A 25720-nucleotide genomic window follows, 5' to 3' on the forward strand; every position below is an offset into this window, starting at 1 on the left:
AGCTCGTGACATGTGCTGAGGGATGTAATATTTGCTTTACACTGGTGATTTGGGCCTAAAATGAGTTTCATGAATATAATGAACACTGTGATGGATTTCAAAGGGTCGCTCCTCTTCCTTTATCCATTGTTAAAAGCAGTACTGTCTTTTCCTGTCCAGGCACGGCATGTTCCTTGAGTCCCCACTGTAAGTCCTGTACACTGCACACTCATTCAGCATACTACTGACTGTATACACACACCTTCCTAATCAGAGTAACAGGGAATTCCCTGACCTGTTTGTAAGTATTTGGGGAGTTACCACTCACACAGGCCCTTGCCTGTCTTCCTGCCTTTATTTCCACTGTTTCTTTTCCACAGCAAGAGAATTTCAGCCAGTGACCTGCGTGTATCCCCATTTCTGACTTTAGGAGCACTCTTACGTACATTCAGTTTCCCTCTGTCATACTTACTGTACCACTGTTTCCTGACTAGAAGAATCCGTGGCAAAGGTGACATGCTGTAGTCCAGTTGTCATGTCTGGAGTGATGGCAAACAGAGGGTAGGTAGTCCAAGGTTGAGAAGCAGGGCAATGGGGCTTCCAGGTTATTGTGTCATAAATTAGTGTCAGACACAGTTGCACTGGGATGTTTTCCAGCCTTCTTGTGGTTGTTTACCTCCAACCTTTGAGATATGGCTGTCTTTGTTCTTCTGGATGTGTCACACCATCCTGACGTTGCTGTCTTTGGGTTTTACATCTCCACTTTAAAGCACAAAAGAAAAGATGTATGAAATTTGGTAGGGAACACAGTGCACAAGGTGTTATTAGTGGTCTTCTGGGATATTATTTTCCCATAATCACATACTGTCTTGTCAGCGTTCACAGGTCTGCGTGAACACTCTTTGAAGTGTCTCTCTGCAGTGCCGTCACGGTGCATTCATGTGAATGATGAGCAGTGCCAGTAACAAACTGGCCGGTCACATTATCGCCAGTTTGCTGATTACAGAGAACACTGTTTGCATTCAGGACAGTTTGAGGCCTGTGTTTGCTGCCAGACATGAGGAGGCGTCACAGCAGGGGATAATGATGAATGCATAGTCATTTATGTCTATGTCTGCAGTGAACACACCGGCCTGTGTATTTGTGTTTGTGTGCATTTTGTCGGTGCAGTTTGTAATGTCGAAGTTGAAAATCATGGCTATTTTCCATGTAGTCACCACTAGTGTCCTCATTGTTGGATCATGAGACAGTATAACCCCTTCAGATTGGGGTCTGAAGGAGGATTGGGGTAGGCTTGGACCGTAACTAAAAACTGTTTTTAGCATCACATAACCTGTCAAGATTTATGAGCGTTTAGTCAGTTGGTTCCCATCCTTTTAGCAACCTCTTGTGAAACAGTGTCAATTCGTGACCCCTCCTGACAAGAGCTGCAAGCAGTTCAACTGAAAGATGATTTTACACTTAAATCATACTTAGAGCGATGAGGAGTTAAAGCTCGACTCTCAGGCTGGGAAATAATATATGTAGTTTATTCTATAAAATGTGAGACATAATAATTGATACAAAGTTTACATGAATAATGGTAACAATGATAAGTGAAGAGACGATAATAAATTATCAGGATTATTTTATTTTCGGTCCAACAGCTAAATAATTGATCAATAGCTTCAGTAAATGTGAAGGTATTGCTAGCTTTTCAGAATTTAGACCACATCTTTTAAGAGATATTCCCTCATTTTTCACTTTCACCCTCTGACACGACTACAATTTCAGAGACATTTGTCTTACGGAATTGACCATTTATCGCAAATAGTTGTGCAGTTAGTTTGGGCGGAAGACGACTGCTGTTTGAGGGAGCTTGAGAAACCGAGCAGCAACAAGAATTCTGCTGAAAGAACTCATATAAATGGCCACACTTTTCACCAGTACGAATATGACTGGGCATTACTTGTCGGCTGGTAGCCAAGCAGCTGCTGACGCATGAATGAGGCAGCTCATGCTAATCAGATATTATAAACATGGCTTTGTTTTCTAACTTAATCAACACTGGTCCATATCATTTGCTATCACTTAGCTTTACATATGTTGGCAGACCAGCACCCTCTCCCTGTTTTGTGCTGCACAGCAATCCACCAAAACTGAACCAGCAACACAAAGCTGCAGGGTAGAGAACTGTTGATGTAGCTAATCGGCTCCCCGATGTTTTTGTACATTTACAGTAATAATCTCTCTAAATTAGTGCAGTAATAATTAATTGATGGTGTTGTGAATTTCTAGGCTACAAGAAGCATCTTAAAGCTAAATACATGACTTTCCCTCACATCTTTAGCACCTTTTTATTACTTTGCATTTCCTTTCTCCTTTATTTTTTAGAGCCACTACTCTGTAGAAATCTGTGAATTTCTAGATACTGTTGGAGATTTCTACTGTTTGGCTTACTCTATTTTTTTCTTGTAAGTGCAGCTGTATTGGATCCATGTCTCCTGTCTTGGATCTTGCTGATACAACTGAAGAAACAGAGAGCACTTTTTACGAGAAGTAAAAAAATGCAGGATTTGCTGTTGCCTTATTTTAGACTGCTGATATGACATAAAATGTTTGACTTAACCTCATAACACTCATTTGTATTTAAATGGATATGCTTACTCATTCAGTATTATGGTAGGCTGGATAAAATGAATGTAATCCAACTTTGCTGCAATTCTAAAGTAAAGTGTGACTCTGCCTACAAACATTTACTCTTTGATCAGAGATAGCCAGCTGCCAAAAGGGCCAAAAAAATGCAACAAAATGTTGGACAAAAGTGGCATGTCAGAGGATTGGGAAGAGCCTCGGGTTACGAGAATAAGATAAGAATTTTTCCAGTTTGGCAAAGAGCTACTGCTTTTGGACTCTGAACTTGAAGGAATGATCAGCAGCCGGGCCCTTGTACTTCAAGTGTGTGGATAAGTCATTATACAGTTCGGGTTTGTTCTTTTCTCCAAAATAGATCCGTGCATGGGAAAATCAAAACAGTGTTTAATTGTCCCACGATTAGCTGGTAGCAGAGACTGATGACTAAACAGTGGCCTCTTAAACTAGATGTTAATTCAGACATGAAGCCTCTCACCGACCAATCCGCGGAAGCAGTGTCTTGCCAATTTTGGGTTTATTTATTTGGATTTCTTTATCAAAAGGGAAGCACTAACGAATGATTACGTCTGATAAGCCACATTTCTGACCACTCACTGATTGGCAATCTAGGAATGCCAAGTTGCTTTTTTCTTAGTTGATAACAAACTTCCTAAGATAATGAACACAGAGATGAGTCCTTGTCGATAAGTTAAGACAGCTGGCATGTACACTGTTATAGAATCATGTATTTTTTTCATTTACCAGGAATAACAATGAATCTGTTGAACTGCTGGCATTACTCAGCATCTTAAAGGAAAATTCCACTTATTTCTAACCACGTACTGAACCAATTTGCACCAAACTTGGCGGAGGGAGGGGACATAGGCCAGAGAAGAACGCATTAAATTTTGGCGCAGGTCCGGTTAAAGGGGCGAATCCAGGAAATTTCTTTTATCACTTTGCTTAACATTGCGAGATTTTTTGACATTTTTGTCTCTTTCTCAGGAAATAATTTATGGATCTTGGTATAACATAACACACATAGTTGTACTTACTGTGTTTTATGACAAATAAATAATTTATGTTATCAGACTACTTAATTTTTGCTTTTATTTTTCTATTATTTTATTTTCTAACAGCTAGACAGACATGTGTAAGATTGTTTTGCCTTGGTGGAGGTGTGTGCTCTACTGAGTGCCATTCTAGTTTTAATAGTGTTGCTGGTCTGACGCGCACACAAGGACCATCGGCTGCTCCCTAAAGTTGTTCAATACTTTCTCTGAACAAGTAAATGCCCAATAGACAGGGCTGTTTGGAGAGCATCTCTTCAGAAGAAACAGAAATGATGATCTCTTCACTGAACTGATGAAGAGTGAATGTAATCAGCAATATTACATCAACTTGAACAACATTACATCAACATTGTCATTTGAACAAACCCAAACTAATCAAAACATGCTCATAATCACTGACAATAAAGTGGAGTTTTTTTCCCCCTTATTTATGTGTTTGCCCTGTGTGCCTAAAATGAAACTCCTAATATTGTAACTTGTGGGAAATGTTCTCGGTGCACAGTGTCACATTAGAAGTGATTCACTGTTAGTGAATTACAATACCATCTGATTCATCAACATTTATTGAAATCTACCAACACCTCCAGCCCCACCAAACATTAAGATGGACTGAGTTGCTATCACTTCCTCCTGATTGTAAGGGAAGCAGCCTGACCTTAGATGTTTGTATCGTTCGAGTGGGAGAGAGAAAACTGTTCTTGGCGTGGGAGGATAGACTGATTATCAACAAAATGTGAAGCTCATCAGGCTTCTGTGTGGTCTGTCCTGTGTGGGCTATTTTAGAGGATGAGACAGGAAAATGGATTGTATGACTCTTGTTAATGTTGACTTGTGGAATAGTTTTTTTATTCTTTCTTCATATTTTTCCTTGTATTTAACCAAATGGGAATTATAGCAAATTCCTCGTCTGTTTATTCTTTGTCAGAATTTCTCTAGCATGTAACAGCTGTGCTGTTCATCAGCACTGAATCCAGAATCTCTCCTACCTACTGTAACAGTATATTGTACATTTTGGAAGTTTTTTTTTGCAAGTATGCAAAATGGACACATTGTTATTCTCACTTTTGTAACCTGGCAAGTCAGTGCTCTTTGTCACAGGCTCTTTACACATCTGGTTCCACACCCCGCTCCATAATGCCTTAAGCAATTTATACACTATTCAGGACATTCCTGTGACATAGTTATTTTTGTATCCCTGAGCGGAAATGCATCACGGGTAGTTTCCCCCCTCTGTTGTTGAACTATTTTTGGCGGCGGTGAGGCCCGGGGAAGACCTCACATTATAGTATGGCGGGTCCACAGCTCAACAGCTGTGATATAACTTAGTGTCTCCCTCATGGCAAACATGACCAGGCAGAAGCCAAGGAAAAGGAACACAATGGCTGGAGTGTTCACTTCCTCATACTGTCCAAAGGTGAAAATCAGTCTCTGTGTGTGAGCTTGTAGCTTTGGGTCCTGAGTGGGTGATTTTATCAGGGTCACAGAGTTAGGTGGGTGGTGTGGATAATTGTTTGTATGAATTACGATTTCAAACACAGAATCGAACTGTTAGCTAAGGAGGCCCAATGCTGTGTGAATTAATTGGCATCAGAAAATAAAGTCTTCAACCTGTATTAACTAAGCTGTTGGCCACTTGGGGGCAGCACTACAGGCTTACATTGACATATTATCACCATATACAGTTCATATAGTGAACATCATAGCAAACAGTTTGTTTTTTTACACATCCAGCAGACAATAAGTATGCATACCATTGATTCGGAGTCGTGTTTCTGCACACTAATGGCTTTTTTTTTTACCCTTTTCTGTTTGGTCTACACCAGCTCCTGAGAAATATCCGGTTCTTTAGCTGCTCAATGCTCCACAACTTTCCGGAGCTAGTCGCTTATTGTATCTGTCTGAAGCAAATGATGTGAGTGATCTAAAACAATACAGTTGTGGGCCATAAAACCAAAACAATGAGCTGAAAGACGCTACAGTGCTCTGTAAAGCTTACAAGAACTGCAGAGTTGATGATGATTCTCCATGGGTTTGTCACTATGAGCGACCCCTTTTATAGTAAAATCATATGATCCATTGTTAATATAAAAATAACTATTTGTGTAGCTTTAAATATATAGTATTAGCATCAAAATTTATATTAAAACTATGCTACACTTGAATATTGCTGTGATTTCATGATGATATTGTTAATTGCATTTTTATCAGTGTTCATTACTAGCCAATTTTCTTTGGATGAAATTAGGTATCTTACTTTCTAGAAAAAATTTTGTAATGATTGAAGGAAGCAGATTTCTGTCATTTGATATGAATGAAAACTTGTTTACAGTCAGCAGTTCACTGGGAAGCTGTTTTAAAAATTATATTATTAATATAAATTTTGTAATTTTCTAGATTTAAATCAAAGTAATCCTTGAGATGCAGTGCAAGGACCTGAAAATAATTTAGTATTAGTAATAAATCAGGACAGGTCTCAACAGAATTTGTTAGTTGTCTGCATCTGCAACCAGCATCACAGATATTGTGTAACGAGAGATACAATTCACAGGTTGAAACTGTACATTGAATAGTCCAATGAAATGAAAAAAAAAAAATGTAGCACAAAAACATCAAACCGACAGGGTACTAACAGGCACAAGAAAATAAAATTTAACCAGGATTAAATGAAGACGAAATAGCAAATACACCGGTTTAAAAAAGTGTGGAAATATAAATGATTAGCGGGTCTGTTAGGAAGAGATAAAAAAAATAGGAAAATCTAGGAGTAAAGACCCCTTCATTTTAAGCCTGGCTCTGGGGACGTCCATCGTTAATGGACGTGAGAGCCCTTTAACTATTGCACTATATGGTATTTGATACATACAGTATATTGAAATGTACTCTGAGTGTCACCGTGTAGTTTCATAGTTTATCAAATGATAAAATATATGGTATCCGATCTCAGAAATATTTCTAGAGTGGAAAAACCAAAATTTCTATGAGTTTCTTAATATCCGAAAAAACATTCAGACTGGAACCAAATGTGACTTATCCAAAGAGCGAGGCCAGCCCTATAAATGTGAATGCTGCTGACTGAGTGAGAGGGTGATGAAGATACACAATTGGTCAGCTGAATGCCACATGAGTGCTGTTGGAGTTTCCCCATTGGCTATTGCTCTTTCAAAAGGATTCGGTGCAAACAGTTTCTATTGCATCGTCAGGGCGGCATTTACAGACAGTGTGGCCAACTTAATGCCTTTATCGGTAGATTTACCACTTTTCACACCCTTTTAGCAGCTTTTCTTCACAAAAGCAACTAATCTAGCAATTTTTGGGACAAACCTTAGCTACTTTCCGTAGTAGAGGTCTAGAGGATTTAAGCAGCGCAGAGCAGCAGCTTGGAAATGGCTTGGAAGTGACTGCTGATTAACATCTGTTCTTAATGGGCTGTGTTACAGTCACTATTTCATACTTGTTCCGTTGTTGGACCACAGAAACAGAAAAACATGTAAATGAGAACAGCTTTATTCGGAAATTCGGCTGTTTTAAATTACTGTGTTTATGAGTGCAGACAGTAGGAGAGAAGCAAACAGATAGAGGGCGGTCCAGCCATATACTAGGTTTTATACTAGTCTTTTTAGTGTAAAGTTTGATTGTTAGAGGCTAAAGGTTCCAGATCTGAGGATGATCAGAGATTATAATATATACCTATGCAAAACATCCTTATGAGGGATAAGTATCAGTTGAATTGATAATGAAATTGATGAAATCTTACATGGTTGTCTTTAACTTCAATAAAGTATAATGAATCTCTAGTGATATCTTTTTAGATACAGGGTACAGATACATATAAGATAATAAAAAGGAAATCTCTAATACTAAATACACATGACTGGCTGTTAAAGAAAGTGCATTAGAGATGATGGCTTTTTCTTTTAATGCTGTGGCTGTGTTGTAATGATGAGTTTTTTCAGAGGAGGATTAGTGGGTTGATCAGACTCAGAAAAGACTTAGGGAGGAGAGAAAGGCTTCATCATCTTAGGACTGTACTTTCATGTCTTGTTAAAGTAGAACTACTGCTTACATAGCTACTGCTTGACTAGAGTTCCCCTGTATCCAGATATCAAAAAAGTCTGCGATACATCTTCCTTAAAAAAGCAATTATTCTAACCAAAACCCGTGGTACTCCTTTCTAACTGAAGCTTTATCCTCAGGCTTCATTTGCAGTTCCTTCCCCTGGGTCCACTTGATATCTCCAGGTTGGGTTAATGTGTGTGGTGCTATGCTGCAATTTAAGAACAAGTGTCAATCATTAACCCTTTGCAAAGAGCACATTAAGTTAAACACTTGCCTGACGAGACTTTACTTTAAATGCAGCTGGTATTTACACTATATGCAGGATATAGTTCATTGTGCATGTTTGACTTGGTAGCTTTAATGCGTCCATCTGCCGGACGTATTTTAGTAAACCCAGTTAGATGGCCTGATTGCATACATATATTATATATAACAGACACACCCTCTCTTTGCAGTATATTACACAATACATACATGCTCACCCCTCTTTAGCCTCAGATGTGTTGGGGCAAAGCCATATCACTGAGACTACAGTATGTGGCACTGGTCCATTTCATTTAAAAGCTGCAGCCCCCTGCCTCTGTGTGACTCTGTGGTCTTGTTGTCTCTTTCATCGGAAAAGACTGCTGTCTCTGTGTTTTTTTTGTTCTCTGCATGTCTGCAGGGCAAGAGACTTTTGGTTCATTTCCTTGACACGCTCTTACGATACAGTAGATGGTGAAAATGTCTTTTTTCCCCACTCAAAGCTGCATCAAAACCTTACTCTTAGCCTCATGAATACTCTATTGTGACTGTAGTTATTGAAAGAAAAATTTCATCTGTCATTCCAGCAGAAACACGAAGCGCTTGTACCAGATTTAATTTTATCCTTTCACGCATGTTCTTTGTAGCATTTCAACCTTACGCCTTTGCTTGCCTTTGTTGCCTCTCTGAAACTTTAGCTGTTTTTCAAATGCTTCAGTGCTATACACACACACACACACACACACACACACACACACACACATACTCACACACACACAAAAACCCACACACACACACAAACAGAGGTATTATTATGAAGGGCGGCTCTGACCTGTGAAGGAGGTGGGGGGGGACTTCCATTCTGTTGATCTACACAGCGTGACATGTTTGAAAGAGAGAGCGGAGAAAGAACATAGATAGCGAGAGAAAGTCAAAGATCTGGCGTGACACACTGAGATCAAAGAGGAGAGAGGGAGCTAGTGACTCTTGCTGTTCCAAAGTTTGGACTTGGTCTTTGGACATTACTGAAAATCTTCAGCATGGAGTCCTTCTACTCAAGCAAAGGTAAGCCACGCTGTTGTGCATAACTGAGCAGTACTGCAGCTGAAAAGAGAGAAAGGAACCAGCCAAGCCGAGAGGTAAAGTGATACAGGTGGAGAGCAGACGGAGAGGAAATTCCTGGGGGTGGGACTGGACATGGGTCGAACTATAACACATCAGCAAACACATAACAGGTGTCTGTCTGAGTCTGCGCTTGCCTGTAGGTAGGGCTGTGCGATATGACAGTATATATCGTGTGACAATAGAAAATGTGTCGCCAGTCAGGCTCTTTATAATTTTTCGTCATTTGAGTGACGCTTTACGTCCTTCCACATGGCACAGATGCAGGCAAGAAACTTGCACTCTGACACACAAACAAACATGGAGGAGAGCGAATGTGACACAGATTGCGGTAATTCCGAACAGCAGGAGGACTCTGACGAGCCAAGACAAAGCGAGGAGCTCCGACATAAAAAAGCAGCTAGTTCTACTGTTTAAGAGTATTATATGTTTGGTTGGGATATTTTAGACCATATGCACATTTTAGGGCTATATTTATTTAGTTAACAATTATAGTTGAAAAGTGTTTTGCGTCTTTTTATATTTTATACATCCAATGTTTTATATTTTTTTACATGCTTAAGTGAGAATTTGCACAAAGCTTCTAAATAAAAGGAGATAAATAATCAAATATGAGTAAGTACCTTTTATTTGTAGAATATATATCCATAATAAAGGATAAGAAATAGGCCTATCCGTGTGGTCATTTTATATAAACTATTTATGAATTGAATTTACAGAAAATGTGGTATATCGTGATACATATCGTTTTCTGGATATGAAATGACCAGTATCAGGATTTGAGGTTTTGGTCATATTACACAGCCCTACCTGTAGGGAGACTAAATTTGACAGCTGTCAGATTCAGCCATACCATTTTAGGATAGCTATCCCGTTAATGTTATTGGTTACACCGAACCGTTCCAGGTAACGTTGCAAATGAGTGAGCAGGACCAATTAATGGCAACATTGGATTTAAGGGATTTTTGCATCAGTTTGGTGCTGTACCTTTATTTGGTATTTGTATCACTGGATTAGCCTGAAACAGACTCGCAAGACTGTTTATTTTACCTGAATCTGTTTACTGATTTTCGAGAAAAAGTACTATACCTTGATCAATCTTATAGAAAATTATACACAATATTTGCATATGCACATTATGTGTGGGCTGTAGAATATCTGGGAGGACCATTTCAACTTTGATAGACGCTTGTAGAGTTGACTGAGGAAACTGATCAAAACTCTCAACTATCGGTATTTGCCTCAAAAATCTTGCATCAGCTGGGCTATAGTTGCTTAACATGCATCAACTGGTGTTTGTGCTGTCAGATGGGGATTAATATGGTTGCAAATGTAACTTGGTCAGAATACGTGGAGTTGAGAGTTGAGATGCAGTCCTAAATATAATTCAATTCAGAAAAAATCATGATCAGTATGTACTGTATATTTATCCTACCACCATGTTTGGTAGTACCATGGATAGTAAGATCAGTCAAAAACAATGATCATTTAAAAATTTCATCTCATCAGATGCTGCCAATTCAGTCGTGCTTAATTGTGCTGAAACATGAAGTGTGTTTAAAATACTGTAGAATAGAATGGCTCAGGATTATGCAGTGGAATATGTGCATGGAAATAAACAATTGTAAAGTGGAAGAGCAGCAAATCCAAAGTGTCTTCTGTAATGGAGAAGACCCTCAGTTTGCATTATGAACCAATATACTTTTTCTCCATAGTGCCTGAATAAAATGTTCTTTTCTGTCTTCTGTGTTTGTGACTGGATCAGCTTGTCGTCCAGATTTTGTAGCCCTATTTCTTGTCTGTGCTTGCAGGGAACACAGGACAACATGCTTAAAAGCTGGTAATGATTGTTTGTAACACAATAGAGAGGACTATAGGTTTATTATCCTTAAAATCCTCAAAACATTGGATTTTCTTCGAGCTGTCAGGAGTTATTTTATTCTTTTCAAGAAGAGATGACATGTTACAGGAATTAAATGTTAGTTATCTATGTTTGTATTTCTTTCTTTTTTTTTGTTTTGTTTAACAAGTGTTTTATTATTCTGCCACAGATTGAAATATGAAATTGTAACTCAACCTACTGTATCACCATTTGATAGAAGCTTTTACATGTACATTTCCAGACACCCGTTGTCCACCATGATCCCTGCAAACCGGAAGCCCCCTTTTTCCCATCTCGCTGTTTTGTTACCTTTTATGGGGAATGAAGACACAACACACAGATTCACACAGTTTTTTCGTTATTTTCACACACAAAGTTGCAGAGTTGCAGCCTCATTGTAAAAGCTATAAATACATTGCAGCAGTCCTACTAATTAAAATTTGGACAAAGCAGTCACACAGTCACAACATTTGTTAGACCTACAGATGGTGATGTGCTTTCATTGGGGGACATTAGACAGGTTGCATTTCTGAGAGTTAGGCCCATTGGTGTTGAGATTTCAGTGCCTCGCCTGTAGGGAGAATTACATCTGTGCCAGTGGTCTCCTGTTGAATGACTGAGAAAATTCCTTTCTTGAACGTTATGTGAAGTTTCTTGAAATTTCAGTTTGTTGGGGTAGGTACAGAAAACAGAAAAAAAATAAGGGTTCCAATTACAGAAAATCAAAAAATCAGCAACATATTTACTCACTGTCTGACTTGCAAGCATCCTTTTGTAAGTACGGTGCTAAAACCACGCGGAGTAAACCACTCAAAAGTGATGCACTACCACTTCTTGCTTCAGTGTACTGGCAGAGAAGGTTCACTGGTAACCTCTGATCTCATAATTCTGCATCAAAGAGGAATTAAATTCAAGGGTGTAACATAGTAGAAAATGGATGCTGACTATGCCCATGTGGTCCTGCACAGATTTACTGTCTACTCTTCACTCACGGCTCCGTAATTTGCCAGTTTATGTCCCTGTTTCAGCAGCCTGGGCAGTAAATACCCTTCCTGGGCTCTGTTAAGTGTGATGTTGCCGTGCTGCTGACTCTCCGTCCAGAGCCCACAGAGGAGGGATTTTTCTCTCACTCAAAGGCCTTTTTGCTGTCACGCTCTTTGGGATTACGGAAAGAAAAAGTTCCCACTGAGCTTCCATCAGGCTGCAGCACGATTCAGAGACCTCCCACAGAGTGAGAAGAAGCGTGGTACTGTGTGTGTCTGTCTGGCAGCTACCAGTGTTCCCAGCACTGGTGGAAATGTGTGTTAGGGTGTTGCTGTTATTGGACAGAAGCATGTTCCAGTCACCAACCACTAGTGGGCGGCCAGGAAGTCTATTGCAGAGTTAAGTTAAGAGTCTCCAACACTGCATAATCTCACTATAATTGACTAAATTGGCATAAAAAAAAATGTTTAAAACACGATATCTGCATTTATCTAAAAGTACTGATTGTAAAATGAGTGATTTTACAGTGTTGTGTCCAGTGTAGAGCAGCGAGTCCACAGCTGCTTTATACTCTATGAAAAGTTTATTTTCCTGTTCATTATGTTCATTATATCCCTGCAGGCAGGACGCACATCTTGATAAATCTGCACCCTCTGATTTGAGCAGTATCACGTGACTCCGCTTTGTTTACCTTTGTTAAATCTTGTGCAAATGACACCAGGCTGCTACAAAGTAATAATTCTCCACAATACTATGCACATCAGACTGGTCTGTTATGACTGGGTATTCTGTCGTTTAAGTGGGAGAACCAAATAGCAGGTGCGCTTGGAGACACCCACAAGGTCCATGCACCCAAGACCAACTGCTCTGGCTTGTCGTTGAGCTTGTGTGGTTAAAATAGGGGGATATCTCAGCCTCGGCTGCACAGATTTTGATCATTCTTTTTTTTTTTTTTTTTTTTTTTTAAATCTATCTCTTGTAGTCCTGGAGTTGAGACTGAAATTTTCAGCAACTTCAGAGAAGGGAACAAGCTTTTTCCAGAGCTGTCAACCACATCTCACAGGCTTCATCAGCAGATGAACATTGCTCAATGAATAAACGTACAAATTAATCTCCATCTGCTGATGAAAACTACAGTATGAGATGGGGCTGAATGCTCTGAAAAGGCAAGTAAAAATGGACCTTGTTGGGATTCATTTGTCAAACTACTATTTCCAACATCAAGAATAACTTATATTCTCAACTTGGGTCTTGTGTGTGTTTTTTTTTCTTAGGTCATACCGTAATTATGGTTATGATAACATTGTCGTCACCAAGTTAACTGCTAAGATCAAGGAACATGGTGACGTCTGTAGTTTATTAGATGGTGTTGATGATGTGAAGAGGATGAAGGAGACTCCGCTGACAACGTCTTGATTGCATATAAAGGTTTATTACAAAGAAGAACAGCGTCAAGTCAAGCATCTGCAGATCTGCTTGTGAGAGGGTGTGAGGCCGATGAACCACTCTGAAAATCAGCCTTGATCACCAACTCTTAAATAAGGCGGTTGTTTTTCCTGAAAAACATCACTAACATGGTTTTACGTCCAAAGCATTTCCTCCTATTCAAACTGTAAGGCACCCTCTGAGGACCTTTGACCTAGGGCCTTTGTGAAAACACATGACTTCAGCTCTACATATATAAACATACACCTCACGTCTTTAGGAGTATAAACAGATTTAGTGTTCTATGACAGACCCTTTCAAAAGTAAAAAAGTGGCCTTAAAATATATTATATTTATTTCTATGAATGATAGAGTAATGCTCCATTTGACATTGAAAGGATTCCATTCCATGAAGAGAATTATATGGCTAGAAGACAGACTTTTCCTTAAAATAATGCTTACTTGGCACATCATTTTGTCCTCGACACACTATTTTTTTAATGTCACTATCCGGCAGCAAACTGTCCATTCAGGAAATGGGAGGATGATGGGATCTTCCAGAGGAGAGTCTGTGTGCTCTTTCAGGATGCCTCCTCTCACATCCTGTTTTTCTCTGCTTAATTTTCTTTTTTTTTTTATGGCCACAAGCATAAAACATGTTAACATGTGATTCTGGCAGCAGTTGTTATCATATGTCAATTACCATCAGAGTTAGAGAATCAATGCACTTTGCTGCATCAAATGGTAGACAAGCATTCAAGTGAACTTTTGAAACTTTGTTGCCTAAAATAGATGTAGCACGAGTTCAGCAACTACTGTGGATTTCTCCATACTTGGCAGTGAGGGTGGAGATGGTAAAGGGCCATTGTTGGTGTCCAGCTTTCTCCTGCTTGACAACTTATCACTGCTGTTTAGGACATAGTTTTTTAAAAATGTATTTCTCTTAACTTTAATTTGTCACTTCCTGTGCACCGATTTGGTGCCATAAACCATTATTGACAGAAATTAATATATACCAAATCATATACCAAAAATCTGTGTTTTTTCATATTAATAGGATTGGGTTGCCGATTAGTCAAATGGCAGAAAATTAATCTACAACAATTTTGACAATGAGTTGTTTGTCAGCTTTTTGAGCAGAACTGACAAAAATCAGCTTCTTAATGTAAATATTTGGCAGTTCCCTGGTCTTCTGTGATAATAAATTGAATATCTTAGGGATCTTTTTGGCAAACAGGTAATCTGAAGATGTCACGTTTGGCTCTTGGAATTATTTTTCACCATTTTCTGATATTTTTTTAGACCAAATTCAATCTATGAATCAATAAAACAATTGGCAGTTTAATTGAAGATGACAATAGTTGTTAGTCTCAGCCCTTGACTTCAACATCTGCTGTGATTAGAACTGAAATATATGTTGTATAATCACAAAAAACGGTTCTAGTTTAGTTTTGTATTCTAGTGTAGTTTTCAGCATTTCTGAACTATCTTTTGTTCATCTTCTTCCCCTATTGGCCATGTGTCTGAAATAAAGTAGTAAGATAGTTGGATTTTTATTTATTAGGGAGAAAAGCCCTGAAAAGAAGACATAAGCATTTAAAATGAGCAGCAGAATTTGAAATGTAAATTCATAAAACCTGCCCACTAGAAGGTTATCATCCTCACCATAATTCATATCATCTCAAATATTTACTGTAAATATTCAACATAAACACTCAGGCTGTGACAGTCAGCTGTTGAAAACCATACCAAAGGTTAGACAGGTCCTTTTTTTAGAGTGGGATATTTCCCAGATCACCAGTGTCATAAGGTGATAATTTAACACAGTGTTGGTTTCACACGAGAAACACTAGCAGGGCTGGCTAGTGGCTCACATGCACCAGGAATTGTACGGGTGCTTTTGAGGGGTCTGTCCTGCACAGTGGCAGAACAACGTGGGTGGTAAGTGTCGAGGGGGAATGACCCCATTTTAAAGGGAAGCCATAGTGTTTGGGCTTTTCATCTGAAATAGTCGTGTTACTAAGGAGGTCCTGAACATTTTAAAGCTGACATTGTTGTTTTTCTGGAGGTTGAACAGATCAGATCCTTGTTCCTGCGTTGAACCTCAAGTTATTTTCTCACTTGAGTATATGAAAAAACTATTTGTCTTCTACATTTTATGATAGTGAAGATCAAAGAGACAGCAAAGCTAAACTGAATTCATCTAGAATTTGAGGGTATTTGGGAACCAGTGGTAGAAGTACTTGTAAACAATGTAAAATATATTCCATTACAAGTAAACCCTAGTCAAGTCTATATTAATATAAAGCATTATATTAGTATATTACTATTATGGTTTTTTTTGATACATAAACATGTGAGCGTGATTTTAATACTGAAGCCGAGTCAAACTGGAGCTTATTTCATCAGCTTTATAAACTGCTGGGCAGTTTAATCTGTAACATACTTTATACATTCTTCACAAATTCTGTATATAAAATCACAAATCTACAAGGTCACCAGTATAAGGAAAGATGAAGGTAGCGGAGTAAAAAATACAATATTAGAATGAGTAGATGCGTAAGTAACCAAAAATGGAAATAAACAAGTATATTTGTTTTTAGCCACTGTCTGATAAATTATGGAGATTAAAATAGCTTTCAATGTCATGATTATACCCTTTCTAGCAACATTTCTTAGTAATTTACTAACTTGCTTTTTTTTCTGTTTGCCCAGTAGATGGTGATATTAGCCAGTTAACCCGAGTTCCCCTCTTAACGTGACATTCATACCCACTGGTCCCTCTTCCCTTAATCTTCCGTGCGACAGGATTTACAATACCAAGACCCCCTTTTAGTTTGTTGCAAGTTTGTTTGGAGGAGACAAACTTGCTCCGGCGTGTGGAGGAAAATTCACCCGTTTGACTGAAGTCCTTGCACGTGCCAGAGGCCTTATTCATTCATGCCGTGCTCTGCTAATGCAACACATATGGGAGACCACTTTATCTTTGTCTCTATGTTTTCTGAGCTGATGTGTCTATTATGTGATTTGCTGGAGCGAAAATCTGAATTAATTTGACCCATCTTCATATTCTACCAACTGTTATGACTATTACATAGTGTAGCTTATTGATATTTTTTATTTACCACAGCTCTGATCATACTAATATTTTGTCTGTCTCTGTCTTTGTTTTTCAGGTGAGTCACCCTTCTTCTCTTCTGTTGTTTCATTGTCGTTAGAGGATGATCCGGAACATCTGAAGCTCTCAACCGATAAGTACTCTGATTAAATTAGTCCAACAGTAGAATCACGGGAAAGCGATTAGAAACAGGAAATACGCATAGATGTGTTTATAATGACCGATGGGAAGACATTTGTGATGTTCCCTGGCTTGGTTCCTTCCATTTTGGTTTCTTCCTTTTCTACTGTGTTGGTCTGATGCGGGAATTAAACCCTTTATGTCTTAGGGGGTTTGATGGGCTTCAGGCTTCAACTGTCACAACTGTGCTGATGAACTCACAGTAAATGTTTGAGCTAGAAACCAGATTGGTCAGAGTGCTTAAGTGTCACATATGTCTTCATGACATGGCTGTATCACTTGTTCAGTGGTGGATATGCTGTTTTGTAAACGTACACACTCACATCAAGACAGGTTTATGCTGCCTTGAAAGATTCACAGCTCTCATGAATCTGAAGGGGTGGGTCAAGACCCACCCTTGCAGGCCATAATTTTCCTCTGAAGTGCATCTGGAATGTTTTACACCCAGTATGATAAACCCATTGAGGGGCTGTAACACCTGGGTGTTGCCTGGCCCCCATAATGGAACAGGTCACTTCACTGCTTTGCTTTAAGCTAAGTAGCAGCTCAAGGTGTGTCATGGAAAGGATGGTCTATTCAGTCAAAGTCCCCTGCCTATCTATGTGTGTTTTTAACAATGTTTACGGAGTCATTGGGACCCTGTTAAGGCTCTGATTATGTTGATATCTGCTGTACAATAAACGTAAAGTCAAAATGATAAGAGGAGAAATACAATCAGATGTTACCGAGATGAATGTGTGGCTGTGTTATTGAAGGGCGGGGTAGGGGCAAACAATGGCGGTTCAGTTGCTCTGAACTTTACTCATAAAGCAAAAATGCCGAGAACTTGTGTGTGTGTGTTGTCGGCCAGTGTTGATACAGTAGCGACATTGTGTCTCCGCCCTGCAGAACTTTTTGCTGGTGATGTTTGGATTAGGGATAACATTGTAATGGTACAGATATGTGTCTGCCATGGGTTTTGTATGGGATCCAGTGGACACTGGTTCACATTTCATCGCCTGAGGGTGAGCAATTACTCCCGCAGACACCTGGTCACACCTCACATGGATGCTCTGGCAGCTCTGCAAAGCGAGAGAGTTAATTGTTAAAGGTGATCACAACTGGTTAGCATTTCTCTTCAAAGGGCACACCGACATTTGATACTTGTATTGTATCTAATTTCCCTGAAGTGTATTTCATGGAAACATCCATCACTTGCAGGCTTCAGTTTTACCACTAGAGTGTACTGTTCCTACAGTTTTCTTCTGTGCAAGGGTATTTGTGTGCAAGCAACACAATGGGCCCTACACCTTTTAGCAGTAGATTAATTGGGGCATTCGTGACAGTAAACTCTTTAAATGCTCATAGTGTGGTCTTGTTTCTAAAAGTGCACCATGAGAGGAGGTTGAAATAACATAAAGCAGTTCTCAGAGTTGTCAGGGGAGTAACCTGATAGGCTGTTGGCTGTAGTTACTAGGAGCAATGTGCCCTTAAGGACAAACTGTTAACATTTCTTACAATGATTGTTACCTCTCTAGGATTTAATATAGGAGTTCTGCGAGACTTATTTTGTGCCCGCACTTATGTGCGGTGAATGAATCCACTGTATTGTTCAATATTGGAGCAGGTCTTGCTCCCTGGATTTTATAAGTTTGGGAAGGGAACCCTGCCCATTGTTTGGACTGTTATCCTCTCTTTAAAGCTGGAGTTTTAGTGGTAGGTGTCAGAGTGGAAAACAGGATGTGGAGCCAATCCAGCCATGCTGATAACAATAAGTAAAGAGGAAAGTGAAATGCCATCTCCTGCAGCAGTGAGGACACGTGAATTGTGGGTGGGTTGGTCCATGAATAGCTTATATAAAATAAGATTAGCTGTTTAGTATACTTTTCTAATGAGCAGCAGACTAGCTGCTGAAAGTGTGGTGTATCATGTCTTGAACTCTATCAAGTCTCACCAATAATGCTGTGTAAAAAAAAAACAAACAAGAACCCTCTGAGAACAATTAAAACTTAATATACGAGAATAATGCAAAGTAATCAGTTCTCATATCACACTCCACCCACTGGGTGAAGCAGTGTACCTACATAATTAAAAATGTTTTATTGTTGTGGAGTCACATGCCCAGACTCGTTATCATATGTATTTTTACTCTGTAATTATACTCTACTGCAGGGATTCAGAGCATTCCTGAAGTTCTGTAATGTCACAGAATCTGTCTGAAAACACTTGTACCAGACGGATTGTTGGTCACACTCATTTCTCTCTCCAGACCTTCTGTTGAGGCGTTCTGAGTCTGATAGACTACATACCTGTCTGTTATGCTGCTGGCATGGTGTTCTGTCCTCGCCTTTCAGTGCTGGAATGAATGATTTGAGGAAGTAAAGGTAAAGACTTTTTTTCTGCATCAGGTAAAACACACTTCAGGCTCCAGATGGGTTCTTTGAAACTGAGTCTTGATACTTTCTTGCAAATAAAATATCTCATCTTTCCGAGCTTCGTCCAAAAGAATAGCAGCCTGAATGTCACATCATCGCTGCCACAGCTGTTGTGATTCTTTCCTACATTATAGAGCTGCAAGAGCCCTCTTGTGGGTGGTTCAGCTCAGTGAAAGCAAGTCCATGAAAGTTACAAAATTAATAACGATGGTGTGTCAACGCTATCTGTGACTAAATGTTAAAGCTGTGGGAGAATAGGCCTTTTCTTTCCTCAGCCAAAAACACACACAAGGTAAGTTTACTGCAAGTCTGTCTTTTGTGAAAGGAGCAGCTCATGCAGTCATTTTTTCTCTCTCCGCTCTGAGGAGAGAAAGAATGCAACTGATTCATTCTCTCCAGATGGAGGGGTTTTATGGGAGTGATGATAATAAATCACCCTCCTGTGCGTCTGTGTGGGTGGGAACATATGTGTGCGTGTGTGTGCGTGTGTGTGTGTGTGTGTGTGTGTGTGTGCGTGTGTGTGTGTGCGAGGAGGCACTTGTATTGTGTATTGTGTTTGTCTGTATTTTATAGAGGCTGCATAGAGGATGCATATCTAAAAATAAAGCTCAGCCTCTTCAGGTTACAATACAAAATCCGCACATTGTGGCAGCCAGTCAGGAAGGCCAGAGTCTGGATCCTGTGTCCAGTTTTGTTGTTTGATAGCTAGTTGCTCATGGCAGCAGCAGTTTCCCATGTTCCCCAGGGCCTCAACTATGGACGGCACGTGGTATTTGCCTAACCTGTGGGCTGTGTTGCTACAGAAACTAAAGCCCAGCGTGGCCACACCCATGTGAGGCTTGCAGATGCTGACTCATAGAGCAAATATTCAAAAGTTTTATTTTTTTTTCCTTTTGTTTAAAAGTTTTTTTGACTTTGTTTCATTGTATGTGGCACGTTTTCATAGCGGGACACTCTTCCCTCTTGCTTCTTTTCCCCCCTTTCAGATATCTCCCCTGTTTCTGCTTTTTCATACAAATACAATCTAAGGAAGGAATGAATGAGCTTGCCCACTCATAGCAGGCAGTGTGTGGTGCACCCAGGCTGGTCCATTTTGGCCGGCACTACCACACCTGGCTCTCCCTACGGCCATTTTATACTGTCCTCACCAACCAGACTGCAGCTCCATTTTGTGAGGATTCACAATTTTTTCAAGTTTGTCTTCATACAATACTTACATGCCACAGTCCTCATCATGCCCAAAAATGTCATCTTAACTTTAGCTGAAGCTCATATGAGGCGTTTGCAGTCTGAATTAGCTAATAAAGTGGGTGTCCACACTTAGTTTTTGAGGAAAAAGTTTCTCTTTCAGTTTCCCTGCTCCCTGCTGAGCCTTGGTGGAGGGAATTTTGTAAGAAAAAGACTGTAACTTTGGGAGATACCCACTTGGTTAATTTAAGTCAGACTGCTGAAGCCAGCATGTGTCAGTGGTTGGATTTTGGCCCACATCATTTACTTTGGAATCACATACAAAAGGATCTCTTTATGGCCGCTATGGACAGGAGAGATAATTACAGCAACCAAAAACTCTTTTAGTGTACGCAATTATTTTTTTAAGAGAAAAATGTGTCATATAAGGCATCTGTGTGTCTGAGCTAATGGTCCTTTGTTGAAAATCCTCACTTAATTACCTTGTCACGTTTGTCAACTTTTGTTAGTCAAGGATCAAGGAAGGGCCCAGAGGGTAGTTCTGACACAACCATCAAAATTTGTTGAAAGCAATATTATGTTTTGACAGGTTAAGCTCCCTACACTGTACAGTATGGCTGTTTGGTTCAGTCTTAACTTTATGTCTTTGTCTTACCCTTCAAGGTTAACTGCACTCATTGGAAACAAGCCAGAACTGATAAAAGCTCAGCAGTGTTAGCCGTTACCTGTGATCTCACCTGTTTCCTGCGATTTTACCTGTGAGCTTATGAAATATGGTTACAACTGTCAGTTGTTTGCACATTGAAAGGAAATTTGCATTGGAGCTCTGCGTGTTTGGACTGTTTCTCCTTTGGTTTGCTGATATCTGACTCCAGCTCTAGGATTAATTCACTGCTTTTTATCGACTTACAAAAGGTTGAATTGCTCCCCATTAACTAAGGAATAAGTATGCAAGAGACAAAACCAGAGTTGCTATTGGGTCTATTTTGGACGCCTTGATGGTGCCTTTTGGAGACTGGCTCTTAGTTCTCTGTCTTTCTCTATCTAGTTTTCTTGTCCTCCTTTTTTTTCCCCGTGTCCACCCTTCATCTTAATCTCTGTGGGTGTAATTTGCGAGGTTTCTTGAACAAGGCGTCCAGTGTGTATCTCTCTGTTGCGTGGGCGCCCTCAGATGTATGGGACATGGGGCAGGGTATCCGGGGCAGCAGAAAGGACGTGTCCAGCAAGGCCCTCAGATTTATAGTGTAGATGTTCCTCTGCATTTATGGGCCAGAGATGAAAAGATTCCCTTGTTCTTTTTCTCACAAACACCCTCCCTACCCTGAATGTACCCCTCCACTCCCGTTCCTTCTCTCTTTTAGCCCCATCTTGCATGCCATGTTGATCAGCTGGACGGGCAGTGGGTCTCACAAGGGTGAAAAGAAGGGGTAGCAGTGTGGTTTTGACTGAAAGCATAAAGAAAGTGTTTTGTTTTGTTGGAGGTGCTGAGGCCTTTGTATGATATGTCAGATAAAAGCAGCATGGACAGAGGAGATCCCCTTGGAGATCGGTTCTGGCTCAGCCCGAGAAAAGGTAGGTGATTATAAGTACTCTTAACTGATGCAGGATGCAGTGAGTGAATGATTGTCAGCATCGGTCTGGTCTTATTGACATGAATAGGGCTGTCCCAAACCATTTTTCGGGGCTTTGAAGCTCCATTGAGAATTACCTGCAGTTATTCCGAATTTTGACCGAGAGTGGGTGTGGGTAGGCAGATGGTGGGATGGGAGGGGGTGCAGTAACATCAGTCATAATAGAAAAAAAGGTAACTTTAGCATTTGCAAGACGGCTAAGATAATACTTAGAGTTTTCAGGTGATTTGCCACACTCATTGTAGATTTTTGACATACTAGTTTCCTTTGGCATGTCTGTCACTCAACCTTTTGGGGCTCATCTTCCCAAATTTTGAACATATCCCAGATGCTTGACTTTTTCGACATCTTGCTAGCATAGTTGTAACTTGAAGCCTGTCACATGATCACGTGTAACTGTCCCAGTGGCAGCGCTGGTAATGTGACTGCGCCACGTAACGCACAAAACTGTTACTAAGATTAAATGTCCTTGTCTGAGAATAACTAATAATAATTCATGTTGATGCATGATGAATAATGTTGGATTATCATTTATTATTTCATGGGCCATATGGGATTTTTGAGGTAATGCAAATATAATAATAGTTAAATAAAAAATTTTAAAAAAGCATTTATTTACTGATTTGGACGTCAATTACCCTGACAATGATTGAAGTTTCGAAGGTTGGAAGCATTTGTTCGAAGCATTCGGGTCAGCCACTTACGGACAACAACTAATTTTTTTTCATTTTGGACTACAGAGAGTTAAATAGGGAGTTTAGCATGTCATGTCTTGTGCAATTACACTTAAACCTTTCTAGTGCAGTGTACGTGGTGCAATACATCTCTTGCATGCTGATTCTGATCCTTGGCTGCTGATTAGTGGGTTGGCATACAGCTCTCACAGGAGAAAGAACAAGAGATTCTAGGGCTGGTTCAAATTTTCTGTCCAGATCTCACTGATGGAACTTGTTTACAACACAAAGCGGTTTTGTAGTCACTGGCTGTTTGCAGAATTTACCAACAAAACTTTTTATTGCTTTTACGTCAGCATGGCGAGAACGTACTCTGTTTTGCATACAGTATGCTGCAGTAGGAAATAGTACCTTTTCCCCAAAGTGCTGGATGGTAGATCTGAAAGGTTAGTGTGATGAATACTTTATCATCCTCTGCATCAGTTTTAGGGAAAGTTTCCATTGTTATCCATGGTCAGTGCTGTTTGTAGTGTTAGACATGGCAAATCTGTCACATTACTGCTCCTGCTTTCAGTCTGGACCCATGTGACCCCCTCATGGGTGGCATCCCATCCAAGTCTGAGAGGCTGTAGGCCGTGCTGTCCACTTGTACACATAGACATTCCACCACTAACACATGACAGAAAGCTTGTTAGAGTGAGAGTAAGTAAGAATGAAAGGGACTTGGCAAACTTTTTGGGTGCTCCTGCTTATTTGTGGTCGGTAAGGAGGGCGAAAGGAGGCATAATCTGTGACTTCATTTCTTTCCACTCTGGAAAAGGAGAAGTTAGTGTGATCCATGACTCATGGATTTGAGAACACAAGCAAGGCCTGTCATTTTTACCTCAAGCACACAACGGTTTATAGATTTTCCGTGTGCATTTATGTGTATATTGGGGAGACAAAAGCCAAGAGCTGGCTTTTCTTACTCTACCCACACAGTAGGCTATTCTACTTGTGACGTCAGCACAGTTTTATATTGCTGAAGCTTAATCTTTCCCTAAAATTTACCATCAGTCTTTGCTGTATGTTTCTTTCACTTTTACACAAAGTTACACAAACTTTATTTTGCAAAACAAAGGCTGTCTAACTCCACATTTGCTTTTAACAAGCCTTATATAACTCCAAAGATATTTATGGGGTAAGAAAAGTTTAGGCTGGCAAAGCAAAAAGCCCAGTTCCCAGTTCCATAGTGTCTTGATTGATTTCAGAACTTTACTTTGTCTATTGTTCTTGCCCCTCAGCGCTGAACAGAGAAAATAATGTCCCTCGTTCTACCGTAATTTGCCCCTTGTTTTAACTTTATCCAAGAACAGTTAATAATCTATCTTTGCAGCAGTTTGAGGAATGCCAAAGACACCTCTCAGTCTGCCTCTCTGCTCACTAGTTCCTGACACACAGTGCTTCTTTGTCTGCAGCCAATGTGTGGTTTAGCACACTTCTGTGGGTTTGTGTTTGGTGATACAGTTTACAGTGTATGAGTTTTTTTTTTTTTCCTCATAGCCACCCCTGAAACTATCTCTGGGCTTTCAGTCTATGCATGGGACACATAGTTCCCTTCAAGTCATCAATCTTTTACCCCACTAGGTCATCCCAATTACACCACTCCTGGCCAGGGACTGGTCAGCACAAGTAGTTAATCCTTACAGGTTCATCGATCTTGCATTTCAAAGGCCACTTTCTCTCCCTGTTCTAGTACTATTTAACACTGCTGTTCACACTGAACCATACAGATATCAGTCAGGTTGTCAGGTTGTAGTAAGGGTTCAATGATGGTGGGATTAAGGCCTCACATGCAGTCAGTCAGCATGTTACAATAGTCAGGTCGACAAGTTAATATATAGCCCAAAATCATAAACTTGTCCCAGAGGGCAAGTTGTAGAATGTACAACACCCTTTATTGGATATTTCAGTTTGGACCAAAAGTGGTCGACCAACCAACCGTCTGACAGATCGTCACCCCATCGGACTGCTAGCATGGGTACAAAAGTGGGAACTGCTGCAATTAAGATACATTTTTAAAAGGTGCTTTTCACATGTGGTTCAATTATGACAAGTATGTTGTCCAGTCATATATCAGTTTCAGAAAAAGGTGCCTAAGTGTGTGTTTTAACTGTCTTTATGAAAAAAATGTATGAATGCTTTTTTAAAATGTTAAAAGCACGGAAACAAGACATGAATCCTCTTTGAAGCATTTCTTCGAATAAATATTTATATACATACCAAAGCGCTCATTCAGTCTATGGAGGCACTTTTACACTAATTTACTTTATGATTTTATTGCACCAGTTACATTTAAAGATTTCAAAATTTTAAAGAACTTGTTAAACCATCAGTTCAATAAATTAGGATTGATTACTGAGAAAGCCAGTAATTACTGTAGTAACAACCCCTGCCTCCATATGACACAGTTTACAACAATCTCTAACTTTAGCAGATTCCTGAGTTAGAGGTGTTTGTGCTTCAACATGAGTCAGCTCTGTCAGGGGGCACAGCTGTTCCCAACTAGGGGGGTCACAAGCCTAACTATACCCAGCAGGGAGAGAAGCTCCACAAATAACTAGAATTACGGCCTCACGGTTACATGCCTCCGCCAACCAGTCAAGTGGCAGTTTACATCCATGCCTGTCCAGACTCATATCATATATGTAGTGAAGACTTTGAAGGAATTTAATAAAAGGTATTAAGTGTATTTTGTCATAACCAGAGTGTGAATTCTTGAGTTATGGCCAAAACGTCTTTTGTGAGGTTACAGTGACCTTGCCCTTTGACTAATGACCACCAGATTCTGTTCAGTTCATCCTCGAGTCCAAGTGGACGTTTGTGCCAAAATTGAAGAAATGCCCTCAATGGGGCTGTCGCCGGCACAGAGGCATAAAAATAGGTTTATCATCCAGATATAAAGGGAACCCACATACATTGCAGAATGATTCGTCACAACTTCAAAAGTTCCAGTCATGATTCGGAATAGAGTGAATGTCATCCTCCTTAACTGCCTTGCAAAGAAGATGATCACATTCAGTGCCTGTTTTATCCACTTCCTATGCTTTCACACTAAAGAAATTTGTAACTTGCCCATATTACAATTAGAATTGCATT

At 39.8% G+C, this 25720-nt stretch overlaps 1 protein-coding gene across 3 annotated transcripts in view; it reads left to right on the forward strand.

Annotated features, from left to right (window-relative positions):
- plecb (plectin b) overlaps positions 1-25720 on the forward strand; it is a 118342-nt gene that overhangs the window by 23553 nt on the left and 69069 nt on the right. The window contains exon 1 of one of the 3 annotated variants that reach the window (XM_040117268.1): positions 8990-9029. The exons of the other annotated variants lie outside the window; for them this stretch is intronic. Within the exon in view, the coding sequence (XP_039973202.1) occupies positions 9005-9029 (25 nt within the window). The 5' untranslated portion in view covers positions 8990-9004. Of the gene's footprint in view, positions 1-8989; positions 9030-25720 lie in introns of those variants that run through there. 3 annotated transcript variants of the gene reach the window in all.

Source organism: Xiphias gladius, chromosome 22, assembly GCF_016859285.1.
Source record: "Xiphias gladius isolate SHS-SW01 ecotype Sanya breed wild chromosome 22, ASM1685928v1, whole genome shotgun sequence".
Classification (NCBI taxonomy): Eukaryota; Metazoa; Chordata; class Actinopteri; order Istiophoriformes; family Xiphiidae; genus Xiphias; species Xiphias gladius.